This window comes from Corapipo altera, unplaced genomic scaffold (assembly GCF_003945725.1).
Source record: "Corapipo altera isolate COAL_440 unplaced genomic scaffold, ASM394572v1 150, whole genome shotgun sequence".
NCBI classification, from domain to species: Eukaryota; Metazoa; Chordata; class Aves; order Passeriformes; family Pipridae; genus Corapipo; species Corapipo altera.
This window is the reverse complement of record NW_020884941.1, coordinates 3,001,796-3,026,087: the sequence shown is the minus strand read 5'-3', so window position 1 is coordinate 3,026,087 and position 24,292 is coordinate 3,001,796. Positions and strand designations below refer to the sequence as shown.

At 44.9% G+C, this 24,292-nt stretch overlaps 1 protein-coding gene across 5 annotated transcripts in view; it reads right to left on the bottom strand.

Moving 5' to 3' along the window:
* BCR (BCR, RhoGEF and GTPase activating protein) overlaps positions 1-24,292 on the bottom strand; it is a 101,638-nt gene that overhangs the window by 30,679 nt on the left and 46,667 nt on the right. For 4 of the 5 annotated variants that reach the window (XM_027661536.1, XM_027661535.1, XM_027661538.1 and 1 more), the window contains exons 2-8: positions 21,222-21,406; positions 11,432-11,536; positions 10,734-10,919; positions 6,995-7,102; positions 5,546-5,606; positions 4,958-5,010; positions 4,472-4,612 (exon numbers count right to left, since the gene is read on the bottom strand). In XM_027661536.1, coding sequence (XP_027517337.1) covers positions 4,472-4,612; positions 4,958-5,010; positions 5,546-5,606; positions 6,995-7,102; positions 10,734-10,919; positions 11,432-11,536; positions 21,222-21,406 — 839 coding nt within the window. Of the gene's footprint in view, positions 1-4,471; positions 4,613-4,957; positions 5,011-5,545; positions 5,607-6,994; positions 7,103-10,733; positions 10,920-11,431; positions 11,537-21,221; positions 21,409-24,292 lie in introns of all 5 variants that reach the window. The other variant, XM_027661537.1, reaches the window with a different exon arrangement.

The window sequence follows — 24,292 nt, the reverse complement described above, 5'->3', positions numbered from 1 at the left end:
TTTCCTAAAACACCCTGAAACAACATAAACTACACAAAACCACATAAACATGCGTGAAAATCTAAGCTTAGGGTGAGAGTGGCAGTACAGTGGCAGTGCAAGCCCCTCTCTTCCATATACAGCCCCCAAGACTGTCGAGTGTCCAGCACATGAGCTCAGCTCAGCTACAGAAAGTTGTTCCAGGAAGCCTAGGGGGAAAACTCCCAATTTTGTATCATAATGGACTGAATTAGGATCATCTTCAATCTGTTCCCTTCAGTGGCTCTGGCAAAGCTCCTGTACCGGTACAATGTAAGTCCCAAGCCTCCTCTCCAGGCCCTGCTTTTCTCTGCATGTTTTTTCACCTGCTTCTTCTCCCACCCACCTCAGTGCTCTGAACAAAGGAGTACCTCTGTCAGTGCTTGGTTATCCTCTTTGGACTGCCTGTTGCTGTCCTCCTCCTCTTACTTCTCTCACTGAGCATCTCCCCCTCCTCTGCTACCAACCTCACGACTACCTGTGTGCTCATCTACTCATCCTACGGTGTTTTTGTGCTGTTTGCATATGAGAAATCCTGCTGCTGTCACAGACTGATTAACTCCAGGAAGTGCGGCCAGCTTGTCTGAGACACATTACAAAAAGTGGAATTTAAAAACCTACTCAACCAGAACCACAGCTGCACAAAAGGCCATCTCTCCTCGCCTGTGTGCCGAGGAAGGAGCTCATCTGATGTGGTGACAGCAGAGCCCTCCAGTGTGTGCGTGGGAGAGAGCCCCAGGAAGGGCTGGAACATGTGTGAGGCAGAGGGAGGAGGGTAAAAGCAGGAGATGGGTATTGGCACATGTCAGTGAGGAAGAGCTGGTTTGGTTTTCTGCAGAGCGTAGGAAGAAAATGATTCCTCGTGTGTGTGTGTGTGTGTGTGTGCTGCAAGACCAGCACTGCAGAATAAAGGGATGCTCTGCCCAGGGAATTAAACTGGCTGCACTTTGAGCATTTTAATAGCCTTTCTTTCTTCTTCCCAAAGCTCCTGTCACCAGGAGCCCTCTGGCTGCAGCTGTAAGACAGAGTTTGAAGCAGCCAAGATCATTTCTGAGTGCTCAACAGCCAACATCTGCCCAAGGCCTCGGAGCAGTAGGCACCAGGCCTCATGCTGAGCTTCCAGCTTTCCAAAGGCTTCAGTCTGCACTTCTGCTCCCTTGCAAGATGACCCAAGTGCTACAGTTATTTGCATCTGGGCTTAGTTGAAAAAAACCACAAGGTGCAGTACATAGAGCTGCTCTGTTAATAAGAGTAAAAAAGGTTATTACTCCTCTCCTTCTGCACATAATAGTGGCACATCCTTCATCCCAAAGCATTTGTTTTCCTTCTTCCCCAGGGCACCGTCCCCAGTAGAACCTTAACCACGTTCCCTATTTAAACTAAGACAGCAGTGGTGAAGCAGGATCAGCAGGGAGCAAGGAAGGTGCCCTGCTCCCTGGACTCAAGGGGTGGGTGATTCTCCACCACTCACATTCCCAGTCACAAGGTACAGAGCTGCTCAGATCCCCTTTCCCTCCATGTATTTGTTTGGTTATTCAGAGGCTTAGCAAAGTGGATTCCTGCAGATAATCCATAAAAAAGAACAGTAAGAAAGTAAAACTATAAAAGTAGAAAAATGGGAAGGACAAAGCAAGAGAATGTAGCGGATCAAGCTGAATGGAAAGAGACCCCAAAGGCCAGACAAGCCCTCCTGGCTCCCCTGTGTTGCCAGGCTGGGGCTCTCCTGGCTCCTCTGCACCACAGCCCTCAGCAGACCACAAAGCAGTTTGCTACAGTCAGCAAGGACCAAACTCTGTTCACAGACTCAATCCACCAATACTGCCATCCCTGCTGGAGCTCTTTCTGTCCCTCTGGTGAAAGGTTTTACTCCCTTTGTTCCCATCTCTTTGCACTACCTGGAATGCTCATTCAGCCCAGCAAATTAAACTGCACCACAGACACCTTCCTGTTCATCTGCATAAGTCCAGAATTAGAACAAAGCCTACAGAGCCCAGCAGAACCAGGGGGCTGGAGAGATACCTGGCATCACACAGGAAGCCAGCAGGCAGGTCAGACTGAGCCAGTGCTCCCAAAGCAGGGAATCACCTCCTGCAAGAGCGAGGAAGGCTGTGCTGATGAGCTTGTACTCTCTCCTGACCTGCACTCTCCTCCTTAGCAGCCTGTCACTAGGGAGATTAACAACTGGCTGCCTTCCCCAGTTCAAAGCAATCCTGAAAAGAAGAGCAGGAGCAAGAGGCTGGCAAAGGAGATTTGATTCCTCCCCACAACGCACTCAAAGAGAAAAAATATTCCACATAAAAGGCAAGGACTGGGGAAAAAAGATAACTGAGATCAGCACCTAAGCAATACATGAGGGGAAAAGGCTGTTTTACCCTCCTTCCTTTCCACCAAGGAAATTTCAATGGGAGGAAGACAAATAATGAAAAAAGCCATCAAAGCAAGCTGGTGATTCATTAAAATAAAAAATGCATTATGCATTGAGAGCAGTCAATTAGGAGATGCAATCCACACACTGTCCTGTCACCCCAGGGGAAGCACCAGCAAGGCAAGTGGGAGGAAAGGATAAGTAGAAAAGGAAAGATTTACAGGCATAAACAAAACCCAGCTATGACCCCAAGCTGAGCAGCCTGCAGAGGAAGGAACAGCCATCACTAACCCACACAGAGTAGCTGGGAGCAGATTTGTATCTCTGGATTACTACAGGAGAGTGAACATACCTACTCTCTAGACACAGAGGGGCATCCACTGGGGCATTACTGCTTTGAAAAAAGTGGGATATTGCTGCCAAATGACTAAAGAAAATATTCACTGTTAGATTCCCAGAGTGGAAGGCAAACTCTGGGAAGCATCAGAACCAGGTCCTTTTCTTCCCTGGGCTCAGTAAAACCTGTGTGCAGTGAGGGAGAGCACAAAGGGTTCCCAGTCCCCTCCAGCACACCCACAGCCCTCTCCCCTGTTATGTCCCCTTCTTCCCTCCCCACACCATACCTGGAGTCACTGCAGGACCAGGGAGAGTGTGAACAGGCCTGCTGAGCCCAATCCTGCTTTCTAAGATCTGACAAATATACTGCTCCAAAAAGCCATCATCAGGATCATCCTCCTGAGCCTGCCCCTCTGCCTGGGCTCTGGCACCTCATTAGGATTCTGCCTGACACTTTTCAAAGCCTCATCCCTCATTGAGATGCTGACAGACAACCAGAGAACACAAAATGCTCCCTCCCCTGCGAGGGGCATTCTAGCCTGTGATTTCTGCTATGACTCAATCAGCAGCCACTTTAATGAGGCCATCTACTATCACTGAGGCCCTGGTGGCTGATGCCTGAGCTTCTACCTCAGCCTCCAATTGCTCAGCCCCTCCTCTTCTTTTCTCAGCTGCAGACTTCCTCGGTTGGCAAAAGAAGACAATGAGCAACACTTGCAGGACAAAGTGCACCAAATTCCCAGTACTGCAGCTTCTAGCAAATCTTTTGTCAGCTGAAAATCAGTTTAACAGCTAAGAGCAAGCATGTTTAGCTGTCAAGATTTGGGAATAAATCATGGAAGTTCATGGTATCTTAACAATCTCCTATTAAGAGAGATGTTTTTGTACAGGGTAATTTGGGTCACTGTTGACCAGCCAGTGTCTCTGGCACGCTGCCACAATTCCTCTTACACATTTAGTATCTCAGCTGCAGCTCTTTTTGTCCAGTCTCCTACATCCTTTTCTCTCACAACACTTCTGCCAGTCCTGGCCTTTCCTGGTCAGGAGGGACTGAACCCCTTCCTAATGAAATGATGAGGCAGCTGAATGAAGCCCATTGAGGAATGCAGGACTTCACTACTGAGTAGCTCTGTGGCCTCCTTGCACAGCATTGCCTGCAGGTAAAGGAACTGCACATCTTAGAGCTTTCTGGGTGCAGTCCAGCTCCCAGCAGAGCTGAGAAGGGTTATATCACGTTCTTGGGAGACAATCACCTCCTCTGGCTTTCCCAACACATTCCACTTGTTTTGCTTTCTAGTCATATTTACAACATTCTTCTTTAGAAATAAGGATGCAGAAAATTAGTTTTATGGTGAAAATGAAGAATCTGGAAAACAGTTTTTCCCAATCTTTCATGACTTCTGATGTTTCCTCACTTTTTTCTCCTCCCAGGCTTCCCCTTTGGTTTCAGTTTGCAGGTAAAATACAAATCCACTTAGTGCATAGCAATATGCATCACAGCAATTATGTATGACAAATGATTTTAACAATGCTAAGGAGAAAACTCTAATCATACTTTTCCTCTGGGTTTCCAAACTGTTTTCTGAACAGAAAACAGAGGGAGCTGTACCACATCCTTCAGAGAACAAGGACACTGCATTAACTGTATCTTAGCAACAAACAGATTAACAGCATAACTTCCTGGTCTGCCCTACAGAAAAGACACAACCAGTGTTCAGAAACTGAGAAAATAATGAAAGCAGGAAGACTCACCTCCCCCTTCTTTACAGTCATGGACTGCCGCCGAGGAGTGATCTCCTCGTTGATGCTGGAGAGGAAGTTCTGAGAGATCCGCAGAGCATCCTGCAGCAGGGGGTGATCGGGGTGGCTCACTGGAGTGTGCTTGAGCAAATCCTGACAATGGGAGCACAAACAGAGAACAGAACCATGAGCAGCACTGGAGAGCAGAAGGGTTTGAGTGCCCCAACCTAGAGTTGTAGGACAAGATGCTCCAGCTTCTTCTTACTGATTAGAGCAAGGCTTTATCTCTAGGAGATAATAATACTCTGCACTTCCCCGTGACACCATTGAAGAGATAACAGCATCCTACCTATGGACTCCATCCCCTTAGTGTAAAGGGAAGAGGCTCTTATGCAGCACAAGAGGTTTATTTTTGCAGTCCTGCTCCATGGAAAATTTAAAGGTCAAAGAAAACAAGAAAAGGGTCTCAAGTTTGCAAACTACCCTTCAGATACTTACATGCAAGACAAGTGTGCTGCGAGTCACTCGATCCACAGGCTTGTACAGTAGAGCTGTGAAAGAAAAGCAGCAGGAACGTGAGGAAGAAGTACCTAAATACAGTCCCTACAGACCAACTTGTCCAGTGTACTGAATGTACAGGCAGAGGTTTATTAACCCATGAGCTACTGGAAACATCCCTTCTCTAAAGTTTAATGTGCTGTACAGCCAATAAAGCACACACAGACACACAGAGAAGACAAGCACCATGGAACCCCATCTTGACCAGGCTCTTCAGAGGCCACCATAGGGCAAAACTAATATAGCAATCAGTGCTGGGGTTGCATTTGTGCTATCATTGGGTAGCAGATGCTCCCTTAAAATCACAGCAGCCCTTTGGTTGGGCTGGTTTTGCCCAAAGGGACTGATGAGGGAGGCACTTCTCCATCCATGCACACAGCCTACTATGAACGAGCTCTGCTACTTCCCAGGTAGAGCCAGCAGACTCCACAACCTTCCAGCACTCAAAAACAAAAAGAGAGAGTGGAGGTTTGGCAACAGCCTCCAAACAGTGCTGACAAACCAGTTTCCTCGGTATGGATCACTCACTTTCCAAGGAATTTTTCGTTGTCTGTTCTTTAGATTCCTTTGTGCTTCTGGCCTTTAGATTCTAAAAGAAAAAGAAGAAAACCCACGTAGCAGATGGTCAATCACCTTGAAATATCACATGGCAACACAACAGACTATCTGCTCCTCCAGGGGAGAGCCTAAGAGTGAAAGGAGAACAGCCCTATCACAGGTCAAGTCAGTGATGGAAAAATATGCTTTACTTCTTGCTAAATCCATCATTGTCATGTCACAGGCACCCAAACATCTCAAATATTAAGCAATTTTGTTAGGAGCACGTGCCAATAGAGATGCAGCAGAGCAGGGAACCTCCACAGGGATGGTGGAGTTTTTAAATCACCTGCAGAAGAAAGACTGTCCATAAGGACACAGCTGCTGTCACAGCACATAAAGTACAGGACTGGGATTCAGTACCCCCAGGTTATGCTTCCTTAGACCTGCACTCGGAACTGGGTGACCTTGGACACGTCAGTTCTTCCATGGCACCAAAGGAACACTGTCTGTGACTCTGCTCTCTGCACACAGACCACAACATGCATTAATGTGCTCAGCTCCAAAATCCTCACCAGGACACAAGTGCAAAAGTGTCATCACCATCAATCCAAATACTGGCATGACTTCAGAATTATCCTTCAGAAACAGTGAAACTGAGGGATCATATTTTACCTCTTTATCATAGAAATCTCAAGGGACATGCACTATAGGAGGTACTCAGGAGATTTCTCAGAGCACTAAATACCCCTGGTATTATTCAGCTCTGATTATTTATCTGATTATTTTTAAGGAGACACATATGAAATCCATGTTTTCCTGGCAACTGAGTTCTTCAAGAAATAATCACTGCAATACAAAGAGTCAATGAGACCATGCACTGCAGGCAAAGCTGGTGGCCTTGGAAGCATAAAAGAAGTCTTCAAGATGCTCTGACACAGGTACTCCTCTGAAAGGGAGGAAATCAGAGTAGGCCAAAAACAGCATTACAGCATTATTGTTGACACACTTGCCTTTTCAGAGAGGTACCTCTCCATGCCAGTGAAGCTGCAATCCCACTGACAGCCACAGTGCAAGCCATTAAGGATGGCTTTTTACACCACAGTCTGCATCATCATTAGCAAGAGAAACATCTGAGAAACTCACAGCTTCCCCTCTAGAAATGTATGAAGGTGGCACAGAGCTGAAGAAGTTCAAGGCAATGCCATCTCTCACCAGATTCCCTGGGTGGGGACCCTACATAAAGGCTTGTCTCTGATAACCTCCATCAGCCCAAGGGACAAATGGCTGTAAGAAGAGGAGCTGGAGGAGTGGGTCCATGGGAGCTCACCACTCCTCCAGGAGCCAGGGCTGCAGAGACACCTGGGGCACAGACAGGAGTGACACGGCGGGGGATTAGTCAGATCCAGACGCTCGTGTGTCTGAATACCGTGACATTACCTCAGAGATTTCAGCAAACTGAGCATTGGCTTGGCAGCATTTCTCTGCTGTCTCCATAGCAACTTCATAGTTATCCACAAAGGCCCGGTACACTCCCAGCTGGCTGGCCTGCAGGAAGCAAAACAAAACGAAATAAGTGCTGGGGAAGACAGTTTGGGATGGTCAGCCTTGGTATCTAATGACCAGGTCATGTGCCTTCACACCAAAGAACTGCAGGGAATGCTAAGCAGGCCCAGAAAGACACCTCTGACCTGTCAGTGTTGTCTAACCAGCACTGGTGCCCCCATGCACCCAGTTCCATCCACGCTGAACAAGTCTACTTGTGAAGGATGTGAAAGGCTGCTAGAATGACACATCCTTATTACTGACATCTATTTTTCCCTTCTGAGCTGCCAGATTAGTATCTATTAAACTTTTAGCTCATTGATGTAACTGGAACTGCTGGCTTTTTGCCTCAACATATGAATCAGGAATGATTCAGCCCAACAGCACAAATGTGACCCCAGTAAGCTACTTGTTGGCTTCTGTATGATGCATATACTAAATCAAACCCAGATATTAGCCCATATCTGCATTAATGAGCATTGTTATAATAGCAGAGTGCTGAAAATACAAGAGAGATCCAGAGCACACTCTGTTTGGAAGGCAGTGACTGTGGCACTGGGTGACAGAAAATGGCAGTTTTTCCAGCAGAAGGAATATGCAACTGGTCCAGAAGAGGATGGAACAGGCCTCAGAGTGCAGTAATAAATCATTATTATACAGAATCTTAGCACTGATTCCGCTTGCTGACTTAGGAATTGCAGCCATATTCATGCCAGAGAACATAAGATCCAGCTTGGGAAATCCCTGGGTAGCTTCCAAGCTTGTCTGGAGTGCAGAGCTGGTTTTGTGCTGCAGAGCTGCACAGGCTGTGTGTAACCCCTCAGCAGCTCCAACACGCCTGCAAGTGCCATTGGCAGAGCCCAGGCTGGAGTGCTGAGAAAGGTCCACTGAGGAGGCTTTGGTACCAGGAGGGCTTCACTCACCTGGTGACTCTGCACCTTCCCTGACCCTTCTGCCTGAGATGCAGAACAGCCAGAGCAGCTACTTCCCCTCAGCCAGTGCTCCTTCCCTCACAACCACTGTGCCAAAGCTCTCTGTGGAGCTTTGTGCAAGAGACAATGGAACAGAAAAAGGCACTCTCAGGAGAACATTCCCTGTAAAAAATTTCTTTAGCTGACAGAGGCTGAGAAGCAGCGAGGCTATTTCCTAGGCCACATTTTATTGAAAGACCAGGAACTAATCTCAACTCTCATACAAAATCACACAATTATGACTGAAGCTGAAGAAAACTCGGCTCACTTATAGCAGGAATGACCCTGGCAGCAAAGGAGAGAATGAAATCTGCATTTGCACAGGGGCACAATCCTGTGAAGAAGCTGCTGCCAGAACTACTGATCATTTGCAGGGCTTATGACATTCAGGTTTGGATGATCCCAGCTAACACGGCAGGGCTTTGAAGTTTCTCCATTCCTGGGCGGTTCTTTCATTTCCTGCTACTCCTGAACAGTCTTTCTAAGCTTTCATTTTCCTCCTCTAAATGTGCCATCACAAAGACATCTTTTTCATTAAAAACTGAGCTTCCAATCAAAGCAATGATGATCACACACAGCTTTCACGCTGACTTAATTTTTCTGGTTTTCAATTAAAAAGAGCACAGTGAAAATTAAACAAGATTTGGTAGAAATAGTTGACTTTTGGATAAGTTTTTTTTCTATTCCTGAAACCCATCAGTGAGGATATTTGCTAAATATTTCTTAATTTCTAAAACCAGCTCCAAACAGTTCCCTTTCTAGTTACAAAAGAAATATGTATAATATATTCCCCAAAAATGAGAAGCATATTTCACTCCCACATGCCTAGCATCTTTTCCTTCATTTCAACAGGAAAAGGTGTAATAACAGTCAATTCGATGTTGCAAATAGATCGTACTTTGTGCCAGAACACATGAAATTCTAAAACTCTTTATATCCACTATCTGTAGCTTCAATCTACCGTGCTGTGTTTTGTGTGATATAAAGAAAATTAATGTCCCCAGGGACATCTGGATAATAACAAGTATTGCAGTGTTTATCATCAGATTGCATGACATGACCACGAGTAAACAGTCTGCTTCAAAAGATTTGATGTACATCCAGTATAGATGCCTTGTAATGCCTGATGTTCTCGCTGTCTCTCTCATCTAGTTGCTTCCCAGTGCCTGCCAAGAATTATTAGCTTTATCTCATCCAGGAAAGAGTTTGCAATTCCCACTGATGCTGTACTAAACCACCCGAAACTGAAGCTGCTATGCCAGCTCAAAGCTTCCTGCACTGTGGCAATTTGCTCCTCTGCTTCCAGTGCTAATCCAACAAAATCAACAATCCTGTCACAAATGCAGAAAAATCAGGGGAACATAAAAGCAGAGTGCCAGAAGGGCTTAACTCCTGTACCTGTGATCACCCAGCAGCAAGGAATGGTCCTAAACAAGAGCCTGAGAAGCTGTGCAGTGAGGAGAGGCTGCTCGACAACCAGCCCTGCCCAGGAACACACTCAGGTCCTCTTCAATTAGTGCTGTTCCACTGCTGCACTGCCTGTCCAGTGCAATCTGTGAGGCTGCCACTTCAAGCAGCCTTTGTATCTCTGCTTCAGCAACCAGCAGCAGCTGGGTTTGTCTTCTTAAACCAGCTGCTCAAATTGCATACCATGAACTACTTACCCAGGCACCAACTTGACCCCTCCTGGCTAAAACATGTTGGCAGTGAAAAGCAGATTCCCTTATTTTGATCTTGAGTTGCTGGCATGCACAGAAAACATCATCTTCCAGGGCCAGCTCCCCCCTGCTCCACAGGGGATGGGGCTGATGGTGGGCTACACAGCTGCTAACAATTGATTGACCCTGGAAAATACACTCCCCAGCCAATAAACCCCTCACTGGAATGTCACTCCTACCCTGAGAATCAGAGGCACCTCCGGAATGCAGAGATTCTTTTTCTTTTCTAAAAAGGAAAAAACAGCTCCTTTAATCCTTTGCTCTCTGCACATGCTAGGGGAGAGGCTAAAGGGGCCAAAGAAATCTCCTAGAATGCAAACAATTTGTCATCTGGCTCAGAAACCCAGCAATTTTAATTCAGCCTCAGGAATATGCTGTATATGTCTTTGTCCTGTTCCGCACTCAGAGAATTTTGTTGAGGTTGCTTGGAGGATTCTCAGCTGCAGGTTGACTGCATCAGCATAACAGCAAGGGGAATGCAAAGGCCAGGATGATGGCAGAGAAGCAAAGTCAAAGGTGATGACCACAAATCAGCACAAGGTAGAGCAAAGCACCACTGAGAGAAGGAAGTATGTGAGGGAGTTCAACAGTAATGAGAAACAGTTCACTGTCAGTGTTAGAAAGTTCACTTTGTAATACTGCCATTCTCCCATCTTCCTCTAAAGCAAATGCTTTGATGATGCTGCAGAGACTCTGGAGATCCAATATTTCTGTGAAACTGTATTTATTTTAGCACCACAGCTTGATGGAGTCTTTAATTAAAGACAATGAAAGAGCCATTTTGCTGGAGGCCCTTCACTGCAGTGGCAAAGTGAGAAGCCTTTCCTCTAATCCAGCCATGGGCTTTGATCCCTTCAGTCTGTGCACAGTCACCAGAGGGAACCCACCAGCTCCTGTGAGCTGGATCAGAGGTACCAGAAACTCTGGTGATGGCAGCTGACTCACCAGCTTTTGGAAGAGGTCCCCCACACGTTGCTGGTGACTCCACTGCTGCACTCGGGGAAAGAGCCCATCGTAGAACTCTTTGTGGATCTCATAGAGCTCAGGCACTTTGAAGAATATTGTCTCAATCTGCTGACTGGTCAGCACAGGCTGAGAGGTGGTGGCAGCAGCTTTCAAAGGCTTCATGGGCTGAAATGAGGAAAAATGGAAATCATTATCATGCAAATCATGTACATTCACCCTTCTCACATTGCAACACATCCCTCTATAGATTTATTTTTCATCCTATTAATAAGTGATATTTGCATTCACACAGCTCCTGAAAACTAGACATGAACAAGTTCTCTCATGGGGATCAGCCACCCCAGTAGGTGGATTTTCCCAGGGTATTAATGATGCAATTAAAATCCCTTTACACTTCATTTCCTTAATCTCTGTCCAACTGTACAGCAACGTGTCTAATAATTAGCACAGGACACTTAAAGACAGAGCTCCTGGGTACTAACACATTAATAACTCCCTAACTCCCTGGTTCTGCCATATGCAGTCCCTCCTCTAATCCTCTCTTTCTCTACTGGAGAAGAGGAGGAACAGTCACACCTGTAACTCATGTGTATGTGAAGTTCTAGGAACTCTGGATGGAAGCAGCAGTGAAAATTCAAGTACTAGTGTTCAAACTGGCATCTGGCCCCAGTTCTTACCAGCAGCAGGGCCTCCAGGTGGCTCAGGTAGGTTTCCTCACTGGCTAGGATTCCTGATAGGACCCATTTTCTCATCTCCAGGCCTTTCTCCAGGTCTGGCTCGCTCTACAAAGAAGTTGGTAAAGAGAAAAAAGAAAAAAAGTATTAAAAAGAGACTGGGGGCGGGGGGGGAGAAAGAAAAAAACCCAAGAATAAAGATGGAGTAAAAGATACCATTCAGTTGACCAGAGCATACTTGGGTTATTTGTTTACTTTCAGACTAAAAAAATACCAACCAAACAAAAAACCCACCTGTGCTCAGAACCCTGTTTCTAGCAACATGGAAACATAAAACATTAAAGAAATTTTTATTTACCAGCAACTGATGTCACTTAGATTATTTACAGCTGTTAGCTTTAGTCATCCAACTTCAGTGCCTCAATTAGGTGCCCAGGCCTCTTCACAAAATTCAAAACACAGAACTTAAAAACTCAGAATTTATCCTCCTAAACAAATCTCAGGAGCCTTGTTGTGTGCCATTCCCTCCCCCCTCCCACAAGAGCTCTCAAAATCCACGTTTCTCCGTGCAGAAGGAGCTCTGCCCCTGCATCTCCACAGGTGTGCACACACACAGTGCAGCCCCAGCCTGCCACGGCTCCCAGATGGCTGTTCCTTCTCACACTCTCTAATATTCACTAAATTATTTTTCAATGCCAGCTTGAACAATGTCTATTTTTAGTGAGAGGATGGAATAGTCAGCACTGCTTGGAACGCACATGCTGATTTTCTTATTGGGATTCCATGAAGGAGTTCTTAACCAAAACAACTGAAGAAAAAGAAGAAAAAAACCCCAAACATAAATACATTCATGGGCAAATGAGGAAGACTAGCATGAAGTGTTAAGAGAAGCAGTCATCCTCTGTTGAATTTTAATTATGCTTCCTCTCAAAATTGTTATATGAAAAAGTGTTTAACCTGATAAAGTGAAACCGAGTGTTTCCAAAAAAATGTGGCCAAGCAATGAAGGTTAAAAATAAGGAGAAACATCCCCCTTTCACAGATTCTTATTTCCAGTTCTTTTTATTTCTGTCATTCACAGAAATAGCTTGTTACAATTCCTGCAAGCTTTTTATGTTATTAAATGTCTCTAAGAATAGAGTCAGTAGTTGGCTCTGAAAGGGTACTTTTCAAGGTCTTTGGGTAGGTTGTTTGTGGCTCCATCCTACTCCTCTTAATATCCAGAGGAATCTTCAGCTTTTGATTTCAGCAGTGGGAGGATCAGGAAACACAGCAGGATGCTCCACTCTATTGACTGAACATAAAGCCCTAGAGCTGCCAAAAAAAAGGCTCCACTTAGTTTAGGGTCCTGTGCTTGAACCCTGTAGATGCATAGATGAGGTTCATGATGGACAGAAGGCATCTGGGCTATAGGTAAAGCTTGCAGGAAAACTATCACATCCTGAGTGTGACTCTGAGCCTACGCACCACCCGAGGAAAGAAACAGATCCTCACGCTCCCAGATATTTCTGGATTCAGTCTCATCAATAACCATCCTGATTCCTGAACGCTTTCATTAAATTTCTCAAGCTATTTTCTAGCCTAAAAGACTTCCAGCAACTACTTTATAAAAATGTTGTGAGGTGTCAAATACCACCATCACCTCTTCAATAAAAGTGGCAGACAGAAGCTGCTCTAAGGAAACGCGTAACATTTACACGCACGTCAGGTACCGCACGGAAAGAAGAACTTGTCTTTGCATCCCACCCTTTAGTGATGTTCAGTAAGAACCACAGTGCCCTTTAAAATCTTGAAAGGGCATCTCAAAGAAGGCAGGATTTGTAATTCAGCAGTCGTGTTGAGAAGATTGCAGAAAACCGGTGACAAACTACATGGTGAAATGAGCTGCAACGGCCTCTGTGCATCTCCAGAGCACCTGTGTGGCTGCCTGCACAGCTCAAACAGAAATGTCCAGCAACACTGTGACCATTCCTTATGGTTTCTGTGCCAGCAGTGCCTGGATGTCCAGCTCATGGACCATTTTTTAAGGCATGGTACACATGCCTAATCAAGACAGACAGCCCCAAGACATTAAACAAAGGTTGCCTTCATCCAAAGAGGAAGGGATGTAGCAGTGCTGGTGCAAGAGAAACACAATTGCTCTTGGTTTCGAAAGATTTCTTACAACACTTACAAAAGAAAAGTGCAGCTACACAAAGAAGCATTGACGAAAACTAACAGTGCTCCAAAGTCCCCACTGCTGAGGATGAGGTAACTGGTCAATATTGACACAGCACTATAATTATATTTAGCAGGTTCTCTTGGAGGAGGTGAGGATTTAAAAACCAGCTGGGTCTGTTTGTAACATCTGTAAAGAGCAGCACACAATGGCAAGTCATTTAAATGATTCAAACTTCCCCATCACCACAGTGGCACAACAGTTTTCCTTACAGCACTGAGAACAGTTTTCCTCTTCACAAGTAAAAGCTTTAATTTACCAGCCAGTTCTTGCTGGGCTGACAGAGCAGCATTTTCTGCCTGAATGTTAATTTCCTCCCGTTAAAAGAGATGTGCTTTCAGAGACAAGCATCTCCCAGGACACACTGGAGGCCTTCCTTCCTGGCCATTACCGCACGGGCACTGTGCAAAGTCCACGGTTTTGTCCTAAACCTTTTTAATAGGAGCATTTTTCCAAGTGTGGTGTTTGCAAAACTCCAGCCTCAGACACAGCCAGCCAGGGCAGGGCTTGCCTGCTTTACTCTGGGTACAGCAGTTGCTGAAGGAACCCTCAGGGAAGTTTATCCAACAATCACATGGTACGTTACAGGATTTCCAATGCAATACCTCAAATTTACATACAGCCTCCTCCTATGTGAAAAGATGATCTCCTGCTGCTCCTGCTGTGCCAGGGATCAATACACCACCTCGGTGCTGCTGTGTTTGCTCCAGGGAACCTGTGCCCTGACAAGAGGTCCTGCTGAGGGAGCCTTTGCTGGCAATGTCAGCTGGGGCTGCACAGAGCAGGAAGAACATCTGGAAAAGAGCCCTGGTGCTCCTTCAGCCTCAGGGTGCTTTTTAAGTCACACTTGTTACGAAACATACTCCAAGACTGAAAAATTCACTGGGAGCTGGTGCCAATATCAGGAGGAAGAGGAGTAAGTTTATTCTTTGGTACTACAACATTCCTCACTTACAGAATTGGGAACAGGCTCACCTGCTTACCCGGAACAAGACAGCAGTGAGCAGGCACAGATCCTGTGGGACTGCCCTTCCACCCTCCCCCTGCAGCACGCCAGGACATGATGCACCCCTTGCCAAGGGCATTTCTGCTTTGCCCATATCTAATACAAAAGGGTAACAAAGAACAACACTGTGACAACAGCTCCCTGCCTGCTCAGCTCCTGCACTCCAGCCAGAAGGGCAGTTCAGAGGGAACATCCTGGGCAGAGGTATCAAGCTCCTCACCAGCACAGGGAGACCTGCCAAGGCTGAGGACTCCTTTCCCCACCCTGGCAAGAAGGGAGCAGTCTGAAATCTCTGAGCTGCTTGTGCTAAGAGGAGGAGCTGGTACCACATCTACCAGACCACATTAGCAAGGGGATAATACACCTATTACCACAGTGCAGATGGGATGTTCCCAGCAGGAAGTGGGAGCAGCCTGTATTGGCAAACTCTAACCACTCAGTAGGGAGTGCCAGGTGGTCAGCAGTCCATCCCATGCTTCCTACCCAGCTTGGTTAGCTTGTTTTTCACTTGTACAAGTCCAACTAGTATTTCATGTTCTGACTATCCCTGCCTCTTTGACGCCAGCGTCCATGTCTAGCCTTTCTCCACTGCCCTTCCATCTTTTGGCTACCTCTCCACCCCTGTGTTTCAGAATAAATATTACAAGACTGTACCAGGGCAGCAGCCAGAGCATTCCTGTCTCCCTGCCATGGGAGCTGTGAGGATCCAACACCCAGCCAGATCTGAACAAGCAAGCAAGGAATCAGTGCCTTGCTCCCACTCCTTATGAATTACATTTAAAAAAACCAGACACCAAAAAGGAGGTGGAAAACAGGCTAAAGGCAGTGTCACAGGTACCTCATGCCTATACAATTCTGGTGTTCTCTTCTCAACTGGGTGGTGCTTTTTGCTATTCCAGAGACTTAAAAACCAAAAGATTGAGTCACAGCCATAGTAAGTGCAACCTTGGGACCTGACCCACAGCCAGACCGAGCGGTTGGAGGCTCTGGAGATATCAGAGCACACACACTGGCCCCGAGCCATGGCTGCTTTGAATGTGTTTGCAGCCTGTCAGCCCAAGCACTTTAGTTTACTAACCAGGTTGGCATCACATGTTGTGCTCAATTACTGCAAGGCCAACATTCACCAGCTCCAAGGATTAGACAGATTCGGCTCTTCCTGACTCTGTTTAGAACTCAGGGTTTTCTGGTTTTTGTTTAAATTAACAGCAATAATTGTTTTCTTGCAAACGTTAGAAGAGCACAGATCAAGATCTAGAAACCACAACACACAAGATTTTGCAGAGGTTGCTGCTGGCACAGCTCTGTAAAGAGGATCAGGGATTCAAAGTGGGCGTATAAAAGGCACTTTAACTCTTCCTTTGGTACAGTGTGTTCATACACTGGGCAATGAATGTGCTCAAAGGAGAGGCTTCCTCTAAGGACAGCTCTGAATCTCACACAGAACCTGAGAGCCTACAAAGCAGAAAAGCTATTCATTTCCATTTTTAAAGTGTAAATATATTTGTAAGCTTCTGCTAAACAGGCTGGAGGTGTCTCATTGTCTTGGTGATATTAAACAGGGTAAATTCTGTAATCAAGCCAATCATGCTCCATGCAGGGAGGGGAAGGAGCAGGGAGAGGAGCCAACATTATTTATAACATCAGTACTGGTGTGCCAGCTCTCCTCAGGAAGGGCTGTACATCCAGGCTGAGCCCTTAAGGAGCAAAGAATAGGAGAATAAAAAGGAAAAACTGCATCTGTTGGGGGTGGTGAGGAGAAAGCCACAGTAAAACAAAACAAACAAACAAACCCAAATACTGAGAGGAAGAAAGGAGAAGGATTTGGAAACACTGGAGAGAGAAGGACAAGCTAGCAACAGTAGTAACAAGCAGAGCAGTAACCCCATTTATTGCTGTAGCTTCAGAGGTCAACTTCTCTGGATCCCCTTGGGACCAAGCTAGGAGCAAAACCCACAGCCTGCTCTGCCACAGCCCTGCTCTCTGCTGAGCTGGCAGACAGCAAGGACAAAAGGATCTGATCCGAGGAAAAGCAATGGCTGCCAATGCTGCACCAACCATGGACTGCACAGCAGAAAAGGGAAGGGAAATTCTACCTGGAAATCAATAAGTACCAGCCAATTTCTTCTCCAAACAGAGCAGACAGCAGGAGGCGGCTGCTCAGCATTAGCACTCCTGCCTCCCTTGGTGTGATATGGGCAAGAATTGGAGAGATCTATTTTGGCAAAAATTCATCTGCACTGAAAAGTGACTCCTCTCCTGGGGGGTGGAACGAGCTTTGCCTTCCCACTGCTGTCCTGCACCTGCCCCCACCTCCACGTCCCTGAGCCTGGCTTTGCTGGTGAGCAGATCTTGAAAGGCCATTCTTATTTCTACTCTTCTCATGGCTGCAATCTCTCCCCATATGAGTAGCAGCAGTAGGATCACAATGAATTAAGCTTCCCAATCTCTTTAGCCTCCAGGCTGCAAGCTACCCACTCCAAAACTCTTGGCAATCACTCTTCTCTACTGAAGGGTGTCAGTCACCAACTTTCCAGCCGTCCCAACACTTTCCTGTGTCCTAAGAATACTGTAGAAAGCTCTCCCTCTGTCCTCCTCTAACTCTGTTCAGGTATCTTCTCCACCTTTCTCTCTGGCTGTAGGGGAAAGACACACACATTCTCCCTCTTTCTGGGATTGAAGTATCACAACCTTTTACCAACACTGTCTGACACCTTCTGAAGCTACTGGCACTGTCTTATTTGGCAAACATTTGGGTTGACATTCTCCAAGAGAGGTTTCCAGAATTTCTGGAAAATTCAATCACAAAAGTTCGACTGTTACAGAAAGAAAGGTTTGGGAAAATTAAGCCACTTCTCATGTTAAATAAACAAACAACTTAAGCATCAGTGGAACCTATTTCTCCTTTTCCCTCTCTCCCTGTAGGTTTGCTTCAGAGCAGCAGGCAAAGTTTGGTAAAAGCTTTATGCCAGGACACACATGAGCAGCCCAGCATGAGACCCTGGAAGAGCCAGAAGAAGGGGTACGACCTCTCTTGCTCAATGCAAACACCTGTTAAGGTCTCCTTACCACAAAAATGACAAGTCAAGGGATGCTGAGATCCACACTACAAATGGCCACCTTGCTTATGCCCTTTCTGGGTCACAGACAAAACTGATGCTGGTGCACCACTTGTCATCCTCCTGGGACACCCAGTGGAATGTGAACACACGAGAGGTGCTAAAGTGGCACAGTTTGGGGGCAGCATCTTTTCATCTGCTTATATGATGGAGGTGATGAGAGGGATTAGAAAACACTCCCCATATGAGAAGGTGCAGAGCACCACAAACCTTATGGAAGTTCATTGCAACCCTCAGCTCCTGGAACACTGACATGAGGTGCTGGGAGTTGGTCACCCTACACCCTGAGGGAGAAACAGGATGCCCCTCTATAAGTAGTAAAGGAGGGATCCCTTCCTTCTCTTTTAGAAAGAGGCACTGCTTTGGCCACTCTGCACTTTCCCTATGGTGGCTGGACAGAACCCTGATGTGCCACCCAACCAAAGGACAGAGCTGCTCTAAGGAGATGGAAGGACTCAGTCAAATACTTGGCAGAAAAACACAAAGCCCAGAGCAAGCCCATAAAATAAGTCAAAGCAAGATGCCCTCAATATCCAGATAGCAACAATCCAGTATCCAAGAGGAAAGCTGGTCTCATGGATAAGGCAGATGAACATCACACCAAAATGCTTCTATGTCTGTGTGATGCTAAGTGAATTACTGAGTTTAAAAATATCATTGTTTGCATTGTTCTCCAGTTTTTTGGGTGTCTGACTGGAGTGCTGTTAAGTCTTGGTTATGAGTGAAAACAAAGGTATTTGACTTTAAATGTGAAAAAAACCTGTACTAAAAGTCAGAACCTGGTTTTGCAGAAGATTCCACATCTCACATTAAGCACCCCAAATTAGTAGATGTTTTTCCTATAACCTGTCTGCCTTGATTACCTGGTGAACATACCATCCTCTTATCTCACAGGAACACTGCAAGGATAATTAAGACCTGTATAGCATTCCAACTGTACTTGCAGTTAATGGCCATGCCACTAGGAAATGAATACTTTAGAAGTCAGAGCAGAGTTTGCAGTGCCCTGTAAATAAGGTGCACACACAGCTCCAGGGGTGAAATGTTGAATCCAGTGAGTATCATTCACTGTTTTCACTGCACAATCCAGGAGCCCCATAGGGAAAATAGGATGACTGAGTAATTCAAAGTTTTCACTGAGATTCAAGACAAGGCTATGGCATGAGGCAAGGCTGGATAATCGGAGTAATTTCTTAACTTCTGAATGACTTCACAATCTTAATATTTTGTCAAAGTAGTGTAAGTACTGCATGTTGTGTTCTTACATAGGGTTAACTTGATTTCCAGACTCTGGTCATAAGGATAATCTAAAATTTTCAGAAGTAACTGCAGGGACCTAAGGAAAAAGTAAAAGGGCAGGAGACAACTATAAAAGCAAACACAGGTAAACAAAACATGTTTTCTGCTAATCAAGTTTAGTGTAAAAGAAAATAGAATGGATGTGCATCCTGGTATTTCTGGTCTGACACATTTTATGCACTTGGCTCAGCACAGTGTTTGACACTTAATTTTGTTACTGACGTCTTTTCCACTACAGCTGAAAACAGAACTACAGCAAAAGCCCTCTAACAACTCGTGATGACAGAAAGTTTAACTTGCTTGGGAAATACTGCAACTATATGTAAATTAGTCTCTTCCTTCTTATTATGGATCGTCCTTGATCAGTGGCATTGTCAACTGTGGAATAATCACAGATGGGACCAACTGAAGCAGTTGAGGTTCACAATTAAAAGTCCAATCTGTATCAGGACACCTCTTTCTTTTGGAAGCCATAAAACATCTTTTTATAGTCTGAGAGAAGAAAGCAGCCATTTATGTTCAAAATTATTTTTGAAAAGGCAGGCCTTCTAGCATTATTAAAGGAACTTTGAAATTAACTGCTGGTAACTGCTTATGAGGCAATACTCAAACAAATAAAGAACAAGATTAAATATTAGGCAGTGTTTCTTCCAGGCCTCCAGTCACAGGCACTGTGACAACTGGTTCTTTGAAGATAACTCTCAGCCATGTGTAGTCACATAGCGTTTTTCCCTCATCCTGAGAAACGTAACCTGGAAATCTCAAGCCAATATTAAAATGTTCTTGGAGCTTTTTGCATTTACTAATGATAATTTCTTCACTCAAAAGCCTCTTACATATCACAAGAATTCTCATCTTGAGAGATAAAAAAGCATCTCAAAATTAATAGACTAAGGCATAAGCAGCTAACTAGATTCCACACTTTACAGTCAAGTAAAACTAAGCAAACATCAACAATGTATCTGCTTGATACTGCTTTGAGAGATCTTGACAATGCATTTTTATAAATGAGAAAGAAGAACAAAAACACTGTCTCAAGAAGGATTCTTAATCTGGAATTCATCCTGGAAAAGGCATATGATGTGGTAGTAACCAATAAAGAGGAGTAGAAGGATGTGTGTAATGAACACTGGGCACTAATGGCTTGTGGAACTTGTCAGACTCTTGACTTTTGAGGCAAGATAAATAAAACTGATAAAAGTGATGGTGTTGATTTACATGTACGCTGATACCTGTAAAATATCCATCCTTTTCTTCCATGACATCTTAATTAATAGGACAGAACAATCTAAAGCAACAGATAAGTTAAACTACTTAGATGACAGATTTCCAAGTGTTATTCACAATGTGGAAATTCAAGGTTGTTGGCCAGACTTTCTCAGAAACACAGTAGGAAGGCAGTGACAGTTGGCTTGGTGCTATTAAGCATTTTTATGAATGACTTGAGGTAACCCAAAGTCTGCAAATGACAAAGATATTCAAGGGAACAGCAACTTGGGATTCAAGTGCTCTCAGTCTATTGCAAAAGGATAAACAGAAACAAAGGCTGAAAGTTAGAGACTAATTCAAGCTGAAACTAAGATATTTTTGACTGTGAAGACAGCAAAGTCAATAGTTATTTACCAAGGCATACTGCAGACTCACTACCAAGACCATTGTAAGAACAAAAATAGAATTGTTCTGTAAGTTCCAAGCTATAGCCACGCTACTGAACCTGAAACAAAAATAAAGCAAGGTAGTCTGAAGGGCCACATTAAACCAGAGGTCAGGTTAGGCAGTCCCTTCTGCACCTTTTATCTACCATTACATAGGCAGCTATTTAGTGAATAGTCAAATCCACCACAAGCAGTGGGTCTCCCCCACCCAAAGTCACCATTTCAGAGCTGGCAGTTTTAATTCCCCTTATTCCACTTTCACAGGGTGAAGGGAATAGCTCTTGTATTCTAGATGCTTTATCAAAACCTTCAATCTATCTGAAAATACCTTTTATTTTCCTTGTGAAAGGCAATGACAACCCACACGCAGAGATGTATGAACACGTTTTGTTCCGCAGTCTCCTGTCCAAAATACTTGTTATTTAGGGACCCTCTCAACTGCAGCTATCACCAATTCTCTCCACTAAAATTCACAGAGGAAAAGGAAAGGACTCACTGATTTTGTAGATTCCAGAGACCCTGAGGACAGAGTGTCTCGGCTGCCCCGACTCTTGGAGCTGAGGTGTGGTGAGGAGGACGGCGAGTCATCGATGTAGGGCATCATGTCATGGTGTCTCCTCTGCTCCTCGGCGCGGTCGGCATCGTACGCGTAGCCGGGCGGTGTCCCCCCGAACGGGGCATCTGCAAAACACACAGAGAAACCTGTCTGCTCACACTCCAGGAGACAGCCTGCTCCACCAGGCACTGCCTCCCAGCTGCCACAGCACTCACCAGTAAACCCAGAGTCGCTGATAGTTAAACAGAGGCGTAAATAGTTAAATACAGTAGAGGCGTAAATTTAACTAAACTTATGTTGTCACCAAAAGTTTATTTCACTCATTCTAAGTCCTAAAAGGTAAAGTCCTTTCTAACACTAGTTGTCTCTTAATTACAGCTCTTTCCCTCACATTTTCCTTCAAAAGCATTGGCATCAAAATAAATCCTTTTGCAGGCTCCATAAAAGCTGTGCAGTCTGGGTTGAGGAATGCAGAGGTTGTGACAACAGACTCCGCTTTTTCTGTAGAACATGAACAGATGATGCCCCTGCCAATTTAGAAAGCACAGACAATACATAGCTCAGGGGAGAAATGTAACTCTCTCCAGGACACTCAGGAACAAGAGGACCAGGAAAGAAAGGTCTCACATGTCAAGTGAACCAACCTTACTGCCAAGCCCAAAATCCTAAGAGGTCCTCTTCTATTGGTTGCTCCTCCTCCTCAATTTTGAGCCCAACTCCTTAAACAAATGAACAAACCACCACTCTACTCCCTCCTGCCCATCCCATCTCCCCCCCCAAAAAAAACCCCCAAATAAACCAACAACACGTTCAAAACACAAAGAACAAAGGATGGTGGTATGAAGAGTCAAATTAGCCATCATTGCATGAGACCTCAATGAACTTCTGCAGGAAAAATGAGTAGTAAATTGTTCTGGTATCTTTAGTAGCTGCATACAGAGAGTGCTTCTGCAAAAACCTGTAACAGGAACACAGTGAGTAGCTCCCTCTGCCATAGGTTAAAAGGTCTTGCACCTCTCTGCACAAAGAATATATACAGGGCCAAAATTTGGTTTCTGCACAGTGGTACCACACCATGAGTTCCATGGGCTTGTGAAACCCCTTCACCTCTCAGTGCCCAGAAGTGCCCTGTGTGTGACAGCAACAGCCATGTGTGGGCCACTGACCACACAATGGGAGAGTTCCTCCCCTTCTTTCAGCTACAAGTCACAGAATGCCACTCTTCTCCCAAAACTGAAAAATAACTCCAAGGAGATAAGCGAGATCCACTTTTACAGCAGCTGGTGAGCTTTATGGAAGACAAAACTACAAAGAAGAATAAAAATAATTACACTTCAACACAAGTAGAACCAATTTTTTTACTTGTTTTCACAAATATTCAGGTTCTGTGAAAATAATAAGCAGCTGCTGCCAAGCATACTAATAATCCTGTTATACATCACTAAGTCAGGGTGGAGGAGTAACATTTTAAAGCCCACTTTCTTCCCTCACAGTAAACTCAGTTAAAGCATGACTCATTCCAGTAAAGGATGTGAACTTTATGTGGAACAGAATAAAACTTGATCCATGTGGCTGTTTCAGGAGGGAGAGCTGGTCTAGGGAATTTACGCAAACAATATACTGAAAACCCAACAATGCACTCACTGTAGAAACGAGCCTCTGTCTCAGCTCGTACCAAATACCACCCAGCTAAATAACAGCCTGATAGGAGGCCTTCAGGCTGCTGAAGGACCATGGCAGTGTTATTTTAACAAGCTCAGTGAGTTCCATGTCCCCACCTGCTCGTGCTCAAGCTCTCAGAGTTCTTCAAAAGACTTGTTAGATTGTGCAAGACCACAGGGACAAGGAGTGGGGGGAAGAGGTACATGTTCTCTGGAGGGAACCTTGGCCTAGATGTTACAGGTTTCCAGAGCTCCACAACCGTTCAGAAGACACCCTTTAAGCTGATTTGGTAACCAGAGGCTTGAAATGCTGAGATAAGGATGCTCAGTCACAAACAAAAGAGATTTTTAGATACCCTAAAGCTGGATAGTTTCTACAACATCTGCAAGCCAAACAAATCTCATGCTGGAATTCTCAAAAGTTCTTTGGCTAAAAGGATGCAGAACAGGAGACTGCATTAGCCCCCACCTTGCACAACCAAGTAGGCAAGGAAATACCAAAAAGGAAAAACACCTTCCTCACACACAGGTGGATGGTCTTCTGTTTAGCCAGAAGGTTAAGGGACTGTTTTGACTCCAGAGACCAAAATAAGTAGGAAGGCAGATGAGTGTCTCCTTTCATCTCTGCACTATTTATGCCATATTAAAATAATAATAATGAAAACCCCAAACAAACAAGACCCCACACCAGAAAGAAAAGAACAAAATCTGAACACCACATCACTTCAGTGGAAGAGCACAGATACCTGTTTTCACTCACGTGTCCCTTGTGCAACTTTCTAACCCAACAAGCCTGTGAGACATTACTGACAATTTAACACTGGCATTATCCAAGAAGGAACATCAGTACTGGGCACTTATGTAGGCTTCATGCCAACTCAAGGAAGAGTTCTTTTTTCCTTTAGAAGTTTCTTCAAACTATTCTTATCCAAACCAGTTTCTCCTGCACACATGCAGTAACAAGACAAAGTCTCTGTACAGAAATTAAGGCAGGAATATATTTCTTTCACTCCCAATGCTCACTTGAAAAATTTATAGTTTGCTCCACTTTTGTTAATGGGGGAGTAAATGCAGACTAAAATACATTAGCAGAAAGGCTTGCAGTGAATCACAGTATTTCCACTTTCCTCACTTTCTCCTGCTAAAAAACAGCTTCACACTTCTACCTTCCCTTACATGTTGCGTTTCCTACTGCACAGGGACACCTTTACCTGAAACAGAAGGAAAGGGCAGGTGGAGGACGTGAGCTCAGAAGAGGAGACTTATTGCCAGATTTGCAACAAGATTCAGCCTACCTTTGAATCACTTCATCTCCCTATCCATAAAAATGAAAATAACACATCTCAACAA